Raw genomic sequence first — 20,616 nt, forward strand, 5'->3', positions numbered from 1 at the left:
CTAGGTGCATTATTCTGTTAAATCACGGGCTCTCCCTGCCTCAAAATCATTCCTAGCTAGCATAGACAAGCAGGACTTCCAGAAACAAAAAGTCAGCCAGGAAGTAATTATGGTGCAGACTTGAGTACTCAATTCCAATTCAACAACTTTATTGGTGAGGGGAGAAGAAAAAAGAAAAAAGATTTGCAGGAAGGCTGCCAAATTCAATACATTAGATCCATGTGTGTAGCAGCAGAGTTCCCAGGGTGGGAGCCCAGAGCTAATGCTTTGCTATTCCGTGACCCTCTTGGGCTCATCTGCTGCCTGGGTTTTAGGAGAACTGCTTTCCCTTTTCTCTAAGTAGAGGGAGAGCTTCCACCCTCACAGTGTTTACTGTGGAAAAGTCTCTTGCATTTAAGATGCTGTCAAGCAGTCAATCCTTTGGTTTTCTACCCAAATTCTTCACTCTCTTCTGCTGTATTTCCAGATTGCTGCAAACATGAAAACACGGAGACCTCAGATTCTATTTACAATCTGTGATGGTCAACGGGGCACTCAACAGATTCACCAGCTTATACCACGGCACCCCAAAATGCTAGAGTTTGTTTTATTTTTAAGGTTTCATTTATTTCAAAAAAAAAAAGATATCATTTATTTCAGAGAAAGAGCACATGTGCATGCAGGGAGGAGCAGAGGGAGAGGGACCAGCAGACTCCCTGCTGAGCAAGGGTTCCGCTGTGGGGCTCTATCTCATGACCCTGAGATCATGACCTGAGCTGAAACCAAGAATCAGACACAACCGACTAAGCCACCCCGGCGCCCCACAAGGGCTTAAAGTCAGCCTCCTAGAGGTATAATTTACACACAGGAAAAAAAAAAAAAAAAGCCCTGCTAACTGCACAGTTCTGAGTTATCACAGACACCTAGAACTCTGGAAGCACCACCACCATGCAGATTTGAGACAGAAGGATTTCTATCATCCCCAAAATTTCCCACATACCCCTTTGTGGTCAACCCTTTCTCTCAAGCCCTACCTACTACAGACTGGTTTTCTTTCCCCATAATTTTGCCCTACCCAGAAAGTCACATAAATGGAATCCTACTGTGTGTATGATTTTTGAGTCTGGCTTCTTTCACTTAGCATGGGCATGTAGCTGAGGTACAAACTGTTGGTTTTTAAGCTTTGGACTTCTGCTTTCTTGCCAAGGACATGAAATGATTGGCTCTGGCTCATCTTTGCTATGGGGGAACCAAATTCTTGGTTTGGGGCCTTTTAATAAAGCAGAGGCCTGGGAACAGGGTGACCTCCCATCTCTATCCACCCAGAACTATGGGATTTCCTGGGGCTTGGGGCTTGCAGGGGGCAAAACCAGGTAAGTCTCAGACAAACCAGGCTCACTGGTCACTCTCCTTGGGACAGCCACCTCCGAGGGCAGGGCTGCACATCTGCTCCTCTAGATGCTTCTGTGAGCAGCAGGTTGCACTCTCTGAGCTAACAGCTGACTGTCCTCCCATCTGCAATCTATTGGGACTCACAGAGAAAGGGGACTCGAAGGTGCTCTGGGCTCACTCTGCTTTGGCTCTGGTCCAGTGCAATGTGCCCAGGGTAATGCTGGCTCCTGCTTTTCCTGTATGTTCTCCTCACTCCTCCCTCCCAGTGGGGTTTTTCACTGGGAGACTAGGGAGAAAGTGAGAGCCAAGGAGTAGTAAATGAGTACAAAGAGCTTGAAGTTCTTGTTAGAATCTAAACCTAAGGGCTTCTCCTATATAAACTTACTGAGACATCAGAGAAAAGTCAGGCAGGGCCACGACAGGAGGCTTGAGAGTGAGCCATTCTGCACCCACCTCCTTTCCAGGACACTTGAGAGAAATACACAGATGCCCACTCTCTCGGAGAGGCTAGTTTACCTGGGAACAGGCTGCACATCCCCAACTCAGGGCTCCCAGCTTGGCAAAACGTGTGATGGGCATCACTGGTGCCCAAATGAACGGAGGGCCCCCCTCGATCCACACGCAAGAAGGCAGGAATGGGGGGGGTCTCAGCCATGTCCTAGAGGTCTCAGGGGAGCTGCTCCCCGGGATTCATTTAACATTGCCCCTTCTCAAAGTATTTACCAGTAGCTCTTATAAATCATTCTACCAGGCAGTCGGTGAGGCAGGTTAGTAGTCATTATCCTCACTCGTACAGATGAGGAAACAAGGCCCAAAGAGATTAAGTGACTTGCCCAAGGTCGCACAGCGAGTTAGTGGCAAAGGCCAGATTAGAACCCCGAGCTCCAGAGTGCCCAGGCCAGCGCCCAGCTCCACAAGATCCCTCAGCCGTCGGTCCAGAGCGTGGGCAGAGCCAGGTCTGCGCCCTCGGGAGCCCTGGAGGCCAGGTGAGCTGCTGCAGAGAGCACAGGCAGGCTCATACTCACAGGCAGAAACCTGCAGGATCCTTCTCTGTACCACCAGACAGCAACACCCCTGTGCTGGAACAGACAGAAATAAGGCTCAAGTCGGGAAAGCCAGGGGCCACCTCTGTGGGGTTCCGTCTCCACTCAGCGGGGTGTGGCTTTGAGATTTTGCTTCATTTCCCTTTGTGAACCCGGTCAGCCCTTGAGGGCCAGAGCATCAGAGACTATGTGCTCCTGTGGCCTAGAATCAGTCATTCGCCCAGGCCCCAGTCATGCCCCGGGGACCCACATGCTGGTCCTGCCAGGTACCAGGGGCTGAGGGGGGGCGGGGACACGGGGAGGAGAAAGACAAGATTTCTGTCTTGAAGGCACTCAGTGAGAGGAAACGGACGTCTGTACATACAAGACATCGTGATGTTAATTCAACAGCTATTTCTGCTGAGTACCTAGGATGTTCTATCGATGAGGCTATCCCTCTAGTAGCCCAGGAACGCAGAGGCAATCAGGGGAGGCTTCCTGGAAGAGGAGGCATGTGCACTAGGTCCTGAAGATCGAGGAGCATTTCTATGAACAGCTGGCTTACGGGACACAGAGAAGGAAGTAGTTTGAAAGTGCTTTGAGTACTTCTTTCTAAATAAACCCTTGCTGTTAGGAGAACAGGAATTCTACTCTTTAGAAACTCAATTCTCGGGGATTTTGCATCCGGTTTGAGTTGTTGCTTAATCTCTCTAGATCTCAGTTGACCCGCCTGTCAAATGGGAGTGAATAATCCTGTGTTTCGGAGTGGGGGGGTGGCTCTGGGCTTCACTACCAATCTTTGGAGACACACTCACGCAAAAGTCCTTGAGAAACGAATTCCTCGCAAGGCCAATGGCATGCTCTTTCCCACTGTCTGCTGCTCTTGGCTCTCGCCAGGAAATTGATTTTATTTATAAGAATCACAACCCTAAACTGACCTCTGTTGGGCTACCCATGTCCCCTCCCTCGCTTCCCTCCCCTCAAGACACATCCTCCTCCAAAGATTCCCCAGTGACCACAGCACAACAGCTTTGAAGAGTGCTCAGAAAGTCAGGCTCTACCCACCCTGGAGGCTGTTTTCTAGATAGGGAAACTGAGGCCCGGAGAGCTCAGTGACTTGTCCAAGGAAACCAAAGTCATGGGTCTCCCCGCTTCCAAGCCACTGCTCCCTCATCACGCCATGACTGCTCTGTTTCCTGCCTCGGCCTGGGCAGATGTGCCATCTTCCCTCAGCTAGGGAAACGTCTCCCTTCTCTGAATGACAGAAGTCTTTAGAGAAACATTTCCCATCATTAGAGGCATTTGCAAGAAAACTGGCACAGCTTCCGAAGCTTTGAAGCTTGTTGGCCCCTCCTGGCCCTTTAATTGTGCTTGGCTCCAGCCCAGTTCCCAGAGCTCCTACCGCTTCAGAAGAGGGGCAGGGCCCAAAGTAGAATTCCCGCCACCCAGCCTGCCCTTCAGCGCCAGAGGGGACCCCTCTGTACTTCTGTTTCGGACCATTCCATTGCCAATCAAGGCCTCCAGACAAGGAGCTTCAAAGTTGAAGGGCTCCAGGTCAAGTACAACCATGAGCAAACCCTGAGTTTAGGATTGTGCATCACTTTCGAGATGGTTCCGAGCAGTGTTCCCACAGCCTTTAAAGCCTAGGACAGCTTCAGGTGAATCCCATTAGCTTTCCGCAGGTGTCACAGATTTGGTTAAAGCCCATCACAGGAGTATGGGCATCAGGCTTTTACGTCAGGTGCATATAGAACCACTTATCCTTTTTTCCAGTGATTCTCAATTTTGGCTACACATCAGAACACCTGAATAGCTCAGCTGCACCCCTAGACCACCTGAATCAAAGTCTTGAGTGGGGCCTACGTAGCAGAAGGCAGATTTTACTCTTAGGCTCCTTTAGATAATCTTATGAAATGCTCTGCATGTTCTTTATTCACTTCAGCTTGGTCTTGAAGAAAGGGGACACCTGCGGCTCAGGTTAGGAACTACTGCCCAAGGTACAGTTGTTTTTTTTTTTTTTAAACATTTTATTTATATATTCATGACAGACACAGAGAGAGAGAAGCAGAGACAGAGGGAGAAGCAGGCTCCATGCAGGGAGCCCGACGTGGCACTTGATCCCGGGTCTCCAGGATCATACCCTGGGCTGAAGGCGGCGCCAAACCACTGGGCCACCGGGGTTGCCCTGAAGTACAGTTTCAATAGGGAAAAACCTGAGCTCCTAAGCACAGAAAACAAGAACTCAGAGACAATGCTTCTGACGTGGCTATTATCAAGCCACCCGTCTCTCTTAGTTGTTTTTTCTTTTTCAGACCTTCCCTGCCCACAGATCTCCGCATTCTCAGTTTAGGCTCCCAAGTATTTTTACTGGCTTGACTCTTCCCCACCACCTCTACCCTTGCAGTACCTCAGAACAAAGTGCCCTCTCCTGGGAATCAGGTGATCTGACTCACAAGCAAACAAAAACAGAAAAAGACAGATTACACCTTCAACCAAGTACTGTGATCCAAATTAAAGTGAATAGCTCAACCATGACGGCTTGGATCCAAGTGTGATGCAAATTCAGGAAGCTTCCTCGGGATGTTCCAAGTGTAATCCACAGATAGTAGGTCAGTCACATTTGGCCCTGGCCACACTCACCAGCTGGAAGAGCAGTAGGAATCAGAATCCTTGACCACATGGTGTGAGTTCAGCCAATGGGCTCCTGCACAGTGATCCAAGGGTGCTCTTATGAGAGTCATAAATATGTAAACATCCAAGGATGGGAACCTCTTCAAGGGACCCCGTGGAGCTGGCGCTGCTTATATAGCACCAAAGAGACTCACGTACAAGAAATAGCAACTCTACCGTCACTTTTTATGAGAACTCTTATAAAAACTCCATCTCTCTGGGAAGACACCCCCCGCCCCCGCCCCAGCCCTTGCTTTTGCTTGAGAGTCTTCTCACCACCCGTACCCCTTGCTTTTGCTTGAGCGAGCCATGACTAACAGAATGGCTTCGATGGGATGGGAGAAAAGTCTGGAAACCTTTCTGCGTTAGACAGAGAGTGATATTCCAACCACTCTTTACCTCCAGACCTCTCTTTCTATCCTACAAAACAATGGAAAATCAGCCCTGAGTCTAAAAATGACAGGCTAGTATTGGAGAAGATGTAACAGACTAGAGAGCATGCAAAACAATTTCACCTACGTTGACTGCTTTATAAGGCTTACAAATTAAAAAAAATAATAACATTTTGAGAATCTGGACACAACAATCAGGCATTCTATCTATTTGGGAGAGGACAAAATTGGGAATTTAGAAATACAGAATGGGGCATTTCAGTAACAAAATTGAAAAGTGTCACCAATGAGAATTCTTTATAACTTTTATATGTTCTAAAAGTCCATGTAGATCTTGCTTTTCCATTTAACTTTTAGTTAATCTTACCTTAAAAACAAAACACCCTCAATCTCTGATGAGCAAGAGAAGACTGGATTCCAGTTAGAGTTGCTCTGATTAATTGGAGACTGGGCCCACATGCTTCATTTTGCACAGACCAATTTTTCAATTCAATCAGAGTTCAAAACACAAGTCATCAGCGTCTCAAAAGAATGGGGAATTCTACATTCCTGGTTCCTGGGGTGGGGGATCCCTAAATTCCTAGGCTGAGGTGTAGTTCATAAACATTAGCATTCACTGGTGAGTCTTGAAGACTCTGCAGTCAAACAGGAAAAGAGGAGTTGGATTAGACTCCGCAATCCAGATAATTCTCAGATGTATCCATTTATCACTGATTTACCCAAAATGAGGCAGATACATGTGTTACCAAAAACATAAACACTCTGAAATGGAAACTAAGTTGGCAAAAAGCCCCTAACTGATATTCAGGGGTGGGAAGATTTTAAACTCCCGAGAGAAAAAGATAAGGATGACAACTTTCTCAGGTCAAGGGCCAAGTCAAAAGCTATTATTAATACAAAAAGCTTCTGATAATACTGGGCATTTAGAAAGAAGACCCCGAGTGTTATCATTTGCCCTTAGATTAATATACTGATTTGAGAAAGTACCTTCGAACAGGAGCTAACCCTCTCTGACTTCACAATTCAGAAATGGCTCACCCGGAGTTAAAAGGGACCTCAGAAGCCAATTCTTCCAACTGCAAGTCCTGAATTCCCTATGGGGGTCCCTCCCAAAGGGCGGAGGGCAGGCCGGGAGGGAGTAGCAAAGTTCCATTTTACAAAGACAGGGGCTGTGGCTTCCTCAGATGTCCTGAGACTACATAAGGGCGCATTCAGTCATTCCAGCACAAAACTGACGTGATCTCAGCAGAATTTGGGATGAAAAAAAAAAAAAAAAACCCACCCCGTCAGAAATGTGAGAGGCGCTCCAGGGAGGGTTCACAGAAAGAAACCAAAGGTTGCCAATTAAGTTAACCCAGTCCCCCCGGTCGGCTTCCCGCGCCCTTGGCAAAGACCCTTTCTTTCTGCATGAAGTGCTGCCTCGAATGTACATCTTTCACCCTCACCTGTAACCAGGTGACCCAGATGAGAAAAACCAGTGGGAAAAGGTCCGAAGACATGACTAGTGCAGGGAACTCGAGCCGGTCCCAGAAGGTTCCTTTATGTCAGTTTCAGAAATGAGAAACCACCGGGAATGAGATTCCTTGGGAATCTGAGCGTTCTCCTTTATTGCCCTCTCCCAGGGGAAAATAAATATAGAAACAGTATTTCCTCTCCCAGGTTCGGCGGGGACCGAGTCCAGGACGAGGAAATGCAAGAGACTTTCCCAAATGAAAGGAGGGTCGGGGGCGTCCGCAGCGCCCCACCGAAGGGGCACCTCTTTAGACTCTTTTTTTTTTCCCCCCCAAAAAAAATGAGCTCCTCCGTGCTTGGCTTCCAGACTGCGGCCCCGGGTTCTGGTCCGAGCACCCGCGCGGGCCGGGCTGCGGGCACCACCGGGCCGGCCCGCCCTCGGCCAGGGCTGCGACTCGCCCAGCGGCGCCCCGGCCCGGCGCCCCCGCGCTCCACCTGCCGGGCGTCGGCGTCGGGGTCGGGGTCGGGCCCCCACCCTCCGCCGGCCCAGAGGACCCGACCCTCACCGACTCGGGCCTCGGCGGCCGCCGCATCCCCCGCGGGCGTCCGGGGCTCGCGAGGTGGGGCCCCACGCGCGGCGTCTCTCCTCCCGCAGGTGGGAAGCCCCGCCGCGCCGGCCCCCGCCCTGCGCGCCCGGGAGGGTCCGAACGCCGGGGCCGCGCCCACCACCTCGGGGCGCGCTGGTCTCCCCGGAGTCGGGGCTGCAGGGGCGCGGGCGGAGCGCCCCTCCCCGGCCCCCTCCCCGCCGGCCCCGGCCCCGGCCCCCTCCCCGCCGGCCCCGGCCCCGGCCGCGCCGCGCGCCCTCACCTTTGTAGCGCTCCATCGGGGCCGCGGCTCCGGCTGCGCTCTCTGCGCTCTGCTCCGCGCCCCGCGCCCCGCGCCCCGCGCCGCGCTGGCCCCTCCCCGTGAGGTCACGCCCGCCGCCGGACCTCCCGGGGCGCCCGCACCCCGTCCCCGCCCGGCGCGCCGCCCCCGCGGGAACTCGGCCGCCGAGCCCCGCACGCCCCGCTCCCCTCCCGCGAGCGCCGGGCGGCTCCTCCTGGGCCGGGGCCGGGGCCGGGGCCGGGGCGGGCCGGGGCGGGGGGGCTCAGCCTCGGCCGGGCCGGGCGGCGGGGCAGGTCCTGGCGACGGGCGGCCTCGCGGGCCTCGCGGGAGCGGCTCTCCCAGCCGCGGGGCTGCAAACCCACTGCCCGGAGGAGGAGACTGAGGTCGAACCGGCAGGCAGAGGCGTGCGACAGCGCCCCCGCCCCCGCCCCCGCCCCCGGGGACGGCCGGCCGCGAAGACCTGGCTTCCTCGAGAGGCGACCGGGGGCCGGGGGTGGGGACACCGAGCCCTGCCCCGCGCCCGTCCCGGTTCCTGGTTCCTCGGGACTCCGCACCGCGCTGCGGCGTCCGAACGGCCTCCCCGGGGGCAGGGGTTCCAGGCCCCGCGCGGACCCGAGTTCCTGGAGCCGCCTGGACGGGCCCGGAGCCCTGGGCCGCCCGAGGCCGCCCCGCCCCGCCCCGCAGGAGCCCGCTCGCCCGGGCCCGACCTCCACCCCGCTCGCTGCCGCCCAGGGCCGCACCGCACCGCGTCTGTCCGTCCACCGTCCCTCCCGAGTCTCAGCCTCATCCTCCCCTGCGGGGGGGGGGGGGGGGAATCCGTGTTTTCCTTTAAACCTAAATTTTCCTTTCACTTTGAAAAATCTCAGTCCTGACTCGCACAGGATGACTGGTTTGGGGTGGGGGGCACGTCTCCCCCACTCTCTCCGGGGAACATTAACGGAGATGGGTCGTGTGCGGTTTCTTCGAAGAGGTTCCTTAATTCTTCTCGGAACAGCGGGGTTAGCTCTGATTTTTGAAGACCTCTGACCCGGCAGTCTTAGGAATATTTTTCTCAGTTGGGTTAGCTGCTGACATCCCTGGAGCCCTCCCTACAAGCTGGGCGTGGTGCTTAGGGCTGTCCACCCACCGCCTTTCATTCCCCCCCCCCCTAATCCTGGGGGTGGCCAATTATTATTAGTTCTATCATCTAGTGGAAGAAACTAAAGTTTGCAGTGGCTAAACAACTTGACCAAAGTCACACAGCTAAAAACAAAACACCAGAGCAGGCTCTGTACCGAGGTCTGCTGCTTCCTGATGTTTGTTCCAAAGCTTTCCTGGCACTTTGGGGGCCAGGCTGTCTGTCCCCATCTTGCAGAGCACTCAGACAAGTGAACAAGGTCAACACAGGTAGGTGCTCTGATCAAGGCACAAGGATTCTGGGAGCCCCAGTGGAGGGGCGGAAGCAGGCCCACCGAGCCTTGTAAGTCCTAGGAGGAGATGGCTGAGGCAGTCTTAAAAGGTGAGTTGGAACTAGTGAGGGGACAGGAGAGACAGAGTGAGTGCAGCCCTCCAGGTAGAAAGGACAGCAGGGATGAAGGCCATGAAGCAGGCACCGCAGGATCACAATTCTGTCACCAATGCCACAAAGATGAAGCCAGGAATGGAAACGGTGAGGCTGGGGAGGTGGGCGCAGGCCTGCTTGAGGGCCTAGAAGATGGAGAAATCTGAAACCCAAAGGATTGGGCAGCACTGAAAAGTGACAGAGCCCTGGGGTCCTCCCAGAGGCCAAGTGGGAGGTGGAGTGCAGGAGACAGTTGCTCCAGGTGTAGTGAGAAGTCACTAGAAACCTGGCTGAGGTGGAGAGGACCCAGGGCAGAAGAAATATGCAGGAAGTGTGATGCCAGGGCTCCGTGCCTGAGCACAGGGTGTGAGGGAGAAGGAAGAGCAGAGATTGACCAGGGTTTCCTGGTGGGTGGGGGGTGTCAGCACTTCTGGGCTAGGTCAGCCCGCAGATACTACCCGAGGCCCTGTTGGGTGCCAGGGGCTGCCAGGTACTGCACAGAGCCTGAGCAAGGCGGGCAAGGGGCTCTCAAGGGACCACTGTTGGGACTGGGCGCGGGAGGACAATAAGCAGGACAAACGATGTGTGTCCCTAAATGGGATGCAGAAATAGCCTGCTGGGGTATTAGGGTAGAAAGCGAAGGGGCCCTGGTGCCTCCAGGGGAGTTAGAGACTCCCATCTGGGGCCTTAACTTCACCCACTATTTTATTTCATTCTCTTAGCTGCTCTTCCAGGTGGGCTGGGCCCTTGGGGATTCAGGAAATAGAAAAAGTGGAGGTTGAGGCAAGAATGTGGACATGACGGGGAATCGGAGGACGGGCAGTAGTGCTCCTCCTGCAAGCGGGGCCCGGTGCAAGCATGGAACCCGGTGAGGATGGAGGGCACTCCTGCCTTTTGGTGTTCTCCTTTGCCCTCCTTCCCCTCCTCCCTCACTTTCCTCCTCTTGCAAATGCCCCTACGTGGTGCCACCCCTCCAATCTCCAGTGTCCACAGACGGCTGTCAGCGACCCCGGGTTTCCTTTCTAGTGTTCAGGGAGGATCTGATTGTGTGGCTGTGGCTTCTGAAACGGGTCTCGAGTCCAAGTCCGGTAGCCGGCCCCTCCTGGCCAGATTCCAGCTCTAACAGTCAGCAGAGGCCAGCAGAGGAGGTTTCAGGTCCAGCCGCACTCAGCAGGGGCTTTGTTGGAGGTGACCCTCCCAGAGGGGCTGAGGGCGGTGCTGGCTCTGACCCAGGTCACTGAGAACAAAAGACAGGGATTAAACTATCCCCATTGTACTAATGAAGATGCAAGTTAGGGGACCGGCTCCAGTCACAAAGTCAAGTAATCTCTCTTCCAGAACTAGGACTCAAAAATCAGGTTTCTCCATTCCAAGCGCTGAGCTTTGTCACACCCCCTGGTGCCGGGCTTTGCCAGGGCTCTAACCGGATGGGGCTCTACCCCCTCAGGTCCTCCGGTGGCCGTCTCTGCAGGCACTTCCAGTAACTGCACCGGCTCTCTGCAGGCTGGGGGGCCTCTGGGTGCCTCCTTCAGGCACGCTTCCTCTCCCCTCTCCTCTCCTGGCTCCAGCCTTGTAATGACCTCTTCTGAAGTCCACTCTCGTGTATCAATGGAGACTGGGCAAATCCCAGAGCCTCCAGACAAGCACAAATCAATCAGAGATGTATGCAGAGTGAATTTAAAATGGGAATTCACTGCCATTTCCAAGAACGAAACCAAAATACGATTAAAACCATCAATAGAACTCTTAGGCACTGCTTCCCCCTCTCTCTAAAACCTGGGTCCAGCTTTAAGTCCCTTTACCCACGGGATCCAAAATGGGCTGATGCAGACAGTCCTGAGACCGGATGGAGGCCCTCACCCTGGAGTCTAGGTGGTGGGTGTTCCTGCCGAGCTCAGCTGGGGTGGGCGTTCGTAGGGCCCTCTGGGTGTGTGTGTATCAGGGACACACAACCCAACAGCAAAAGGTTTTGTTCTCCGGCAATTCCTCAAATTCTCAGCAGCGGAGAGGTTTCTTCGACCACAAGGGGGCTTCGCCAGCTGACTCAGTGAGGAGGGGTGACGGCTTGCTTGACAAAATTTATCCCAATTCTCACAATGATCCAGGCAGATACTTTTGTCCCTTATTTCACACATAGAGACTTTAAGTAATTGTCCAAGGTCATTGCTGGGCAAGGCCCAAGCCAAGCGAATTGAAGTGACATTTCTCACCCGACTTCCCCACCCAGGCTCTCTTTCGTAATCATGTTTGGTCATGAGCCATCCCAGCAGCTATCCTTTACTACATCCCTAGTCACTCTTCAGAAGTCAGCTCAAAAGCCACCCCCTCTGAGGACAGCCCCCTCCTCCCATCACCCTCCACATCCCCTCTCCCCCCTCCTCTGTGTAGTCATGTGGTCTTGCCCTAGCTGTCTGCCTCTACTCACACGCTGGACCTTGTAGATCTTGGTGCTGTACTGTGTTAATCCTCTGTCCCCGAGCTGAGTATATATTCCCTACACAGGAGGTGCTCCATCATCCCTGTTGAATGACCCATTGAAGGACTTTTCCATTTTTTTTTTTTCCTTCTTGGGGTTTTTGTGAAAAGGAAACACACACAATGTCTTCTCTGGTTCAGACTGATGAAACAAATCACTACCAAAGGACATATCAGATGTGGTTGGGCATAGGGTGGGATGAAGCAGGAGGAGATCCCATTTGAACCAAGTCTTGACTTGTTGTTGTTGCAATAAAATATACATAAAATCAGGGGATCCCTGGGTGGCTCAGCGGTTTGGCGCCTGCCTTTGGCCCAGGGCGTGATCCTGGAGGCCTAGGATGGAGTCCGCGTCGGGCTCCCGGTGTGGAGCCTGCTTCTCCTTCTTCCTGTGTCTCTGCCTCTCTCTCTCTCTCTCTCTCTCTCTCTCTCTCTCTCTCTCTCTGTGTGTGTGTTTATCATGAATAGATAAATAAATCTTTAAAAAATATATATACATAAAATTTACTATTTTAACCATTTTTAAGTGTACAGTTCAGTGATGACAAATACATTATTGTTATGCAACTATCACCACCACCCATCTCCAGAACATTTTCATCATTCAAATCTGTAACTATACCCTTAAACAATAAATCCCTATCGCCCCACCTCCTGGTAACCACTATTCTACTTTCTGTCTCTATGGATTTGAATTTTCTAGGTACTTCATATAAATGGAATTATATACATATTTGTCCTTTGGTTTATTTTGCTTAGTGTAATGTTCAAGATTTCATTCATATTGTAGCAGGTATCAGAATTCCATTCCTTAAGGCTGAATAATATTTCACTGTATGTATATACTGCATTTTATTTATCCATTCATCTGTCAATGGATATTTGGGTTGTACCCATCTTTTGGCTGCTGGGAATAATGCCTATATGAGCATTGACGTATAAATATCTGCTCAGGTCTCCCCTTTCAATTCCTTTGGGTATATTTATATATATATATATTCCTTCAAGTATAATTGGTGGGTCATGTAATAATTCTGTGTTTAATTTTTTGAGGAACCACCATCCTGTCTTCCCCAGTGCTATAACATTTTACATTCCCACCAAACAATGCATCAAGGCTCTGGTTTCTCCACATTCCCTCCAACACTTATTATTTCCCATTTTTTATTTCCACCTTAGTGGGGTTCTTTCCTTTTTAGAGACTCTGAAGTCAATATGGCATAAAATTAACATTTCTTTTTTTTTTTTTTAAATTTTATTTTTTTATTTTTTTTATGATAGGCACACAGTGAGAGAGAGAGAGGCAGAGACACAGGCAGAGGGAGAAGCAGGCTCCATGCACCGGGAGCCTGACGTGGGATTCGATCCCGGATCTCCAGGATCGCGCCCTGGGCCAAAGGCAGGCGCTAAACCACTGCGCCACCCAGGGATCCCAAAATTAACATTTCTTAAACCCGAGTGGTCACTCCATCAGTGTGTTTGATATTACATGGTAAGGACCACTGGTGGGGGTCCAATCATCTTAGAGTGTTACACTTGAGGAAACAGAGGCCTAGGATCTCAACGATGGAAGTGTTCATTAAATACCCAAGTGACTGAGCCTCCCAGCCAGCATGTTTGAAATACTCTAGAAAAACAACAACAACAATAAATATTTGGCTTTAAGAAAGAAAGCAAAGGGTGACAGGAAGGGGAGTAGATAGATGGAAGAGAGGAAAGCAAGGAGACTGGGGGAGGCGTCCTGGGTGATCCTCTGAGTTGGGCTCTGTGCCAGAATCTACAGCAGGTGACAACAGGGAAAATGGGCACCATTGTCACCCCTCCTGGTATCTACACCTGTGTATCCCCCCAGGTCTAGTTAGCATGGCCAAGGGTTATAGGTCTGCAAACAGGGGTGAGTATGATAGCTTTTAGCTGTACCTCTAGAAAAAAATTGCAGTTTAGAGAAATACCCCTGGTCTATTCTGGTCAATATTCCTATAATGACTTAGTTTATGTAAAGAAACTATTTATTCTTATACAATTTCCTTAAAATATTCCTATGAGGTAGATTAAATGAAAGGTGACTCTCTAAAGACCTACATTATTGAAGATCAAAGAGTCCAAGAAAGTCAGTTTGGGAAGTAGTAGGCATAGGACGCTTCATTCCATATAGGGAGGCAGCAGTTCCAGGAATGAGTATGCTTGTCCAGGTCACCCCTTGAGTCAAGGGCTCACAGCCCAGGAAGGTCCAAGTCTCCTCTGGATTCCCTTCCTGTGGCCTAAGTGGCCTGTCCCCTCTTTGGTACCTAGGATTATAAATAAGCAGGGCTGCTGAGTTTCCTAACTCTGTATGAAGGTTGTGCTCTCTTCTCAAAGCTCTGCGGTGCTAAGTTCCACCCTTTCCCTCCCACTGTAAAAAAGCTCACCAGATGCTACTGCTGCTCCTACCACCCTCCAGATGTTGATATGTGCCTCCCCCACCCCTGGCTCTCCAGGAGGAACCAAGGATTGGCTCCCTCATCCCCTTTCTCAATTTCCTCCTGAAATCGCACATCTTAGTTAACAGGGAAGAGGCTCCAATTCTCTGTTGGGGCCTCTCTCCAGTAAGTTGGGGTTGTGGGGGAAGCAAAAGACAAGTTCCCCAGTCATCTTTCCTCCCAGAGGTTCTGTAACTCAATAGACAAATGCATCCTTGTTCTGTCTTTTTCTTTGCCCGTTTCCCTTTTGTCTTTGCCTGACACGTTCCCCAGCCCACTTCCAGGCCCTTTGCTTCCCCTTTCCTGCCGTGATTCCGTATCCATCAATGTAGAACATTTCAGAGCTGTTTGGAAACTTGGAATCCATGGCAAATCCAACTGTGTGACCTGATGTTAAGGATGCAGTAACCCAGAGAGATGCCAGCACCCGCCCAAGGATACCAGCAGTGGGTGGTTGGCATCGGTGCCCAAACACAGAATCCATCTGCTTCTCCTTGGGGCTCAGCTGTCTGTTCTCCCTGGGGAGTCCAACCTTGTGTCATCCTGAGCAAGTCATACAGCGCCACAGCAGTTTGCCAGAATTCTGGTGTCTGGGGACTTGCCAGGGTCCTGATCTTGGATTCACTTCTTTGATTGTCTTTACTGACTTTTCTGGTGATTGCTAAGATTGCCACTTCCCAGATAAGCCTCAGGCAAAAATGCAGCTAGACCAGAACTGGCAGCCCCACAGGTTCCCTGGAGTCCTCAGACAAAACGTTGGAGAGGAATCATTCCTTCATGCCTGGAAGCAGAGAGCACTTTCTGCTTTTCCCCTTCCACAAATGCCCTTCCCCTCCTCAGCAGAGCTCCAGCTGGTCCTTCCAGACCCAGCTCAGAGGGCTTCGTCCGCCATCAAGGCTTCCCAACATGTCCTGAGAGTATTGAAGGATTGAAAGGATTCTCCAAATCCTGTAACACTTTTCCCTAAGATTCATTTCTCATTCAGTAACAGAAAATAATGATCATCTTTTCAGGTCTTATCTCTCCGAATAGGCTTTAGGATCATGTGAAGAGGAACTCGGGAAAGGTCCCTTGGTAGCCAGGGACGCTATTTGGGTCCCTTTAAGTGGTTGGATGGATGGAGTAGAATTTTATGTCTTCTCCCCAAAGTCATTGATTGGGAGAAAGGGTGGAAGTGGGAAGACATTATTATTTAGAGATCAGCCCAATCTTGCAGAAACAAGAGTTTTTAAAAATTTTAGTTGACATATGATGTTGTATTAGCTTCAGGTGTACAACGTGGTGATTCGACAATTCTACACATTCAGTGCTCACCACGATATGTGTAGTCACCAAACATTATTACAATACTCTTAACTTGGGATCCCTGGGTGGCTCAGCGGTTTAGCACCGCCTTCAGCTCAGGGTGTGATCCTGGAGTCCCAGGATCGAGTCCCACATGGGGCTTCCTGCATGGAGCCTGCTTCTCCCTCTGCCTCTCTCTCTGTGGGTGTCTCTCATGAATAAATAAATAATATCTTTTAAAAAATTGTTTTAACTCTGTCCAAAAGAAGAGTTTATTAGTGTCTGAGGAAAAATGAGGCTCCTGCCCAAGCAGCCCCTGTGGCAGGCAGGAGTGAGGCGGAAGGCCATCTGGAAAGCACGGGTGCATCTCTGTAATCCCTGTGTGCTCTTTCTAGTTCACCAATACCTACCCTTAGAGTCATAGCAGGTTATTTTTCCTTGGAAGTGCCAACGTAGTTCAAACTCCTCAGTTTCAAGGCTGGAAACAGAGGTGCCAAGAGATGTAATGACTGCCCCAGAGCCACACGAGCAGGTTAGTAGCAGGACTGGGGGGGGGACCCCGAGTCTTCTGACTCACAGTTCATGGCTCTTCCTGCAGCAGCCACTGTGCTAAGACTAAACACTGGGTCTTAGCTATTTCCTCCATGATGGGAGATGTTATTGCATCTGGCCAAGACCCCTAACCCTGTTCTGCCCAAAAGCAGCCTTTCTAGAGCCTCAAACGCCAGGATCCTCATCATAAGGACAGCCTAGCACATAGTAAGTAACCAACCACAAGTCATTCATGAAAAATGGAGGCATTCCCCCATGGGAGTGATTGTATCCCCAAGGGATTAAAGGCTGGCTCTTTAGGGAGAGTGAAAAAAACTTACATAAACACAGAAAATAAACAGATATACGGTGTGTCTGTGGCATTAACATTTCGTGGAGGAGCAAGATCCTGGCCACCCATTACAATGCATATGGGGTGAGGGGAGGTCCCCACACCACCAAAGAAATTCTCAGACACCAGCTGGGTGTCCTACAATTCATCTCAATTCTGATACCATCTATCTGGAGATAGCATCAGATCCCACAGGTGAAGGGCTCAGTCCTACAAGACAACCCCGAGCCCCATTCCCTCTTCAGATGCCAATCCCAAGTTTAGGCTGTCATCAGCTCCAGGTTGGCAGTTCCCAAGACCTCTTCAAGTTTTGCTAGAGCAGCTCACAGAATTTAGAGATACATTTTACTTCCTAGATTGCCGGTTTAACATAAAAAGCTGTTAACTCAGGAATAGCTATATGGAAGAGATGCAAAGGGCAAGGTTTGGGGAAGGGGCACAGAAGCTCCAGGCACGCCACTCTCCCCAGATGTCCACATCCTCGCCAACCCAGAAACTCTGAGAGGCCTCTCCTTTTGGGGTTTTCTGGGTGCCTCATGATGTAGGCATGGTTGATTAAATCATTAGTCACTCGTGATCCATTCCTCCACCAGCCCCTCTTCCCTCCCCAGAGTTCGGGAGGGTGGGACTGAACGCTCCAGGCCACCAATCCCAGGTTGTTTCCCCTGGCAACCAGCCCCCGTCCTCAGGTGCTTTCCAAAAAGTCAGCTAGTTAACAGGAACTCAGGTGTGGCTGAGAGGTATGTATGGATCGGGACACCTTGATCATTCTTACCACTTAGGAAATTCTAAGGGCTTTCACATGGAGATTGGTGCCTGAAAGAGGACCCAGACCGAAGATCTAGTTCTTATTATGAATCACAATATCACCAGGAGCAATTATGACAGAATGTCTAAAACGGCTCCTGGAGGGAGAGGGTAGTAAAAATGGAAACACTGGAATATAGGCTCTGGCTAGACTCTCCCCTGCACCCTTGTTCTAGCTGGGTGACTTGGGGCTGCTTACTTAAGCTTTCCGGACCCCAGTTTTCCTCTTAGTCAAATGGGAGTAAAAATTATGTTTATCTCAACCAGAGCTACCAGTTGTTTCTGTAATCACTCCACATACAGAAGGCTGCTGGTTGGTGCCAAGGCTTGGAACTTGGTGTTATGATTTCAACCACCCGGCCGTCCACTCACTTGCCCACTCGGGGCTCCACCCTCCACTGAGCATGGTACCAGGTGCTTTGTCAGAGAATAAAGTGCACAAAGCCTTTAAGGGTCCTCAAAGGGGAAACCAGAAACTCCAACGTTACTGGCAAAAAGAGCCTAATCTACTGTTAAACAAAAAATTCAACTGAATAATTTAAAAGATTAAATTGCCTTTATTGAGCGATTCGTGGGTCGGGCAGCATCCCATCTAGCAAACAGAAAGGAGATCTGTTGAGCTGGAGAAAAGGAAAGGTTTTAAAGCAGAGAGGGAGTGAAAAAAGGAAATTATTAGCAAAGAATGTATTGTTTTAGGCAAGGTTGCCCTCCTAAGGGGAAAAGAAGGGTCTATCAGTAAATTTCCTAGTGCTGACCAGGAAATTCCATGTTGATTGGTTAAAGGTTACATTCCTAGGGGCGGGGAGGTGGTGGTGTTGAAACTGCCCCTCTGTTAGGCCTTAACGTCAGTGACTCCATCTTGGGTCTGTGGTTTTTTTAAATACTACTGAGCCAGCGCTTCTCAAACATTAACTTGTATAGGACTCACCTGGGGGTCTTGTTAACATTCATATTCTGATTCAGTAAGTCTAAGTTGGGACCAGACATTCTGCATTTCTCTCTCTCTCTTTTTTCACTTTAAAATTTAAACACTTGGGCAGCCCAGGGGCTCAGAGGTTTAGCGCCACCTTTGGCCCAGGGCCTGGTCCTGGAGACCCGGGATCGAGTCCCACATCGGGCTCCCTACATGGAACCTGCTTCTCCCTCTGCCTGTGTCTCTGCCTCTCTCTCTCTGTCTCTCATGAATAAATAGATCTTTTTAAAAATAAAATTTAAACTTTATTTATTTGCTTGTTTGTTTTCCAGCCTTCTGCGTTTCTGCCCAGCTCCCAGGTGATGCCAACGCCGCCACTGGCCCAGGACCACAAATCTACAAATGGAGGAGGCAAGAATTAAAGAAGCTCTTCTCTCCTTTCCTACAGTTAGCCAAACTGGGGAAGTGGTGTTTTCCCTTTCTCTACTGATGGCTGCACAATACTTTGACGTCTTATGGGGCCCACACTAACGTGTTTAGAAGATTTCACGCTGGTAAATTCTGGAACAAAACCATCAAGGCGAGTTCATCCTGCAACCTGGGGTCATGACCGGTTTCTGAGTATTTTGAACACTGTGTTACAATGAGTTCGCTTCACTGCCCTGCTGGATCACACAGTTGTATTTGTTTTTCTTTCATGATCAAAACACTTAAGGCGGAGGGACGGGAAAAGACAAAGGAGGGAAGGAGCGAGGACAGAATAATTAATGCAGCTTCTCCACATCCTTTTGGAAACAGCCTCAGGTAGCTGTAATTTCTTCCCAGACAACTGAGAGAATGTTAATGGGATTCCTTTACAGAGGAGTCTCTATCAGGGCACAACATTTGAAACCAGGCCACTGCAGTCATACAGTGTCTGGGGATCTCATCCTGTCACTCGGTTAGAATTTTAAGTGTAATTCAAGTATGGTTCATGGAAAGTCCCAGAGCAGAAGGGATAGTGCTGTGGGGTTTGGAGCCAAACACAGGGAGGTCCTAGATAGCAAGGAACAATAAGATTTTGTTATTAATTATTATTATTGGTGCATTGAAGTAGCCATTTCCTCAGAAAAGAATAACCTATTAACACATCAAGATGTGTTGGACCTTCCAGAAAACAAAGTTTCAATGTATTTGACCTGTGGATTGAAGGCTGCTGGTAGCATTCAAATCCTACTGCACCTGACTATTATTGCCTAATTCAAACAATAACTGGGAATACCAAATTAGTGAGTACCCTACAATAAGAGTACAAACGAGTACCCCAGTCTAGCCAACAAGTGGGCCTCCTGTAGGGTTGGTATAAGTGGGACAGTTTGGGAAGCTCTGAGAAAGGTTTTCCTGAGCAGGGTCATGTCTTGATTCAAACATGTCCCAGTGGCACCTGGCTGGCTCAGTAGAGCTATGCGACTCAATCTCGGGGTCGGGGGTTCAAACCCCACGTTGGGCATGAAGCCTGCTTAAAAACAAAACAAGGGGCAGCCCGGGTGGCTTAGCAGTTTAGCGCCACCTTCAGCCCAGGGCATGATCCTGGAGACCCAGGATCGAGTCCCACGTCGGGCTCCCTGCATGGAGCCTGCTTCTCCCTCTGCCTGTGTCTCTGCCCCCGCGCCCCCCCCCCCCGTCTCTAATAAATAAATAAAAAATCTTAAAACAAAAACAAAACAAAACAAAACACGTGCTTCAGAAGATTGGAGTGTCTGGGTTGGGGTCCTAGCACCATCATTTCTGATGGGTGCCATTGGGCATGGTTCTTCATGTGTAGGCTGGGATAATACCTACTTCATAAACATGCTGTAAGGCTGCTACAGGATGAAGCACATGAAAAATTTAGCATAATATCTGGCATTGAGTGAATGCTCAAAAAATGGTAGTGGGTGCATTCAAAAGTGCTCAATTCTTGGGGGCAACAGTGAAGGAACAGGTGGAAGAAAAAACTAAGAACTTAGAAATCTGTTTTTCTACCAATGCCTTCCTTCATGCACCTTATTCAATGCTCCTCATCCTAAGCCATATATGTACAACCCACCTGCCTAAATTTCTTGCCCCTTCCCTACCAGGGAAAAAGCCAACACAGCAACTTCTGAGACTTTGGTGTCAGAGCTCTGGACACGCACTGCCCTTGCTCCCAGTTTCCACCTCTGCCAAGCGCCCGTCCTTCTGCATCTCCAGCTGACACTTGGCTGGATCTCATTCTTCTCCAAATCGATTGCATCTTTCTCCGCAGCATAAAATAAACTTTATTTACATTTTTCCAAATTAAGTGCCCTTGTCATTGGATGCATTTTTAATTGTTTTAATTATATCTTATTGATATGTCATAATTTTTATATAACTATGCTTTCATGAAGGGGTGTTTGGGTGATTTCTAGATTTCAACATTCTAAATAGAATATCTGAAACATCTTTGTGTGGATTACCTTT

The 20,616-nt window shown here is 50.1% G+C and overlaps 1 protein-coding gene and 1 long non-coding RNA gene across 7 annotated transcripts in view; one reads left to right on the forward strand and one right to left on the reverse strand.

Annotated features, from left to right (window-relative positions):
* The window catches only part of AFAP1L2 (actin filament associated protein 1 like 2), a 96,670-nt gene extending 88,762 nt beyond the window's left edge, over positions 1–7,908 (reverse strand). For 3 of the 6 annotated variants that reach the window (XM_035708176.2, XM_025467305.3, XM_035708173.2), the window contains exon 1: positions 7,775–7,908. In XM_035708176.2, coding sequence (XP_035564069.1) covers positions 7,775–7,790 — 16 coding nt within the window. In that variant the 5' untranslated portion in view covers positions 7,791–7,908. Of the gene's footprint in view, positions 1–2,396; positions 2,451–7,774 lie in introns of all 6 variants that reach the window. The other 3 variants (XM_035708175.2, XM_025467302.3, XM_025467308.3) reach the window with 3 other exon arrangements.
* Positions 7,909–9,039: 1,131 nt separating this feature from the next.
* On the forward strand, positions 9,040–20,451 carry LOC125753906 (uncharacterized). Its single transcript, XR_007406720.1, has 2 exons — positions 9,040–9,178; positions 18,486–20,451. It is a non-coding gene; the product is annotated as an uncharacterized LOC125753906 (long non-coding RNA).
* Positions 20,452–20,616: the final 165 nt, after the last annotated feature.

Source organism: Canis lupus, chromosome 28, assembly GCF_003254725.2.
Source record: "Canis lupus dingo isolate Sandy chromosome 28, ASM325472v2, whole genome shotgun sequence".
NCBI classification, from domain to species: Eukaryota; Metazoa; Chordata; class Mammalia; order Carnivora; family Canidae; genus Canis; species Canis lupus.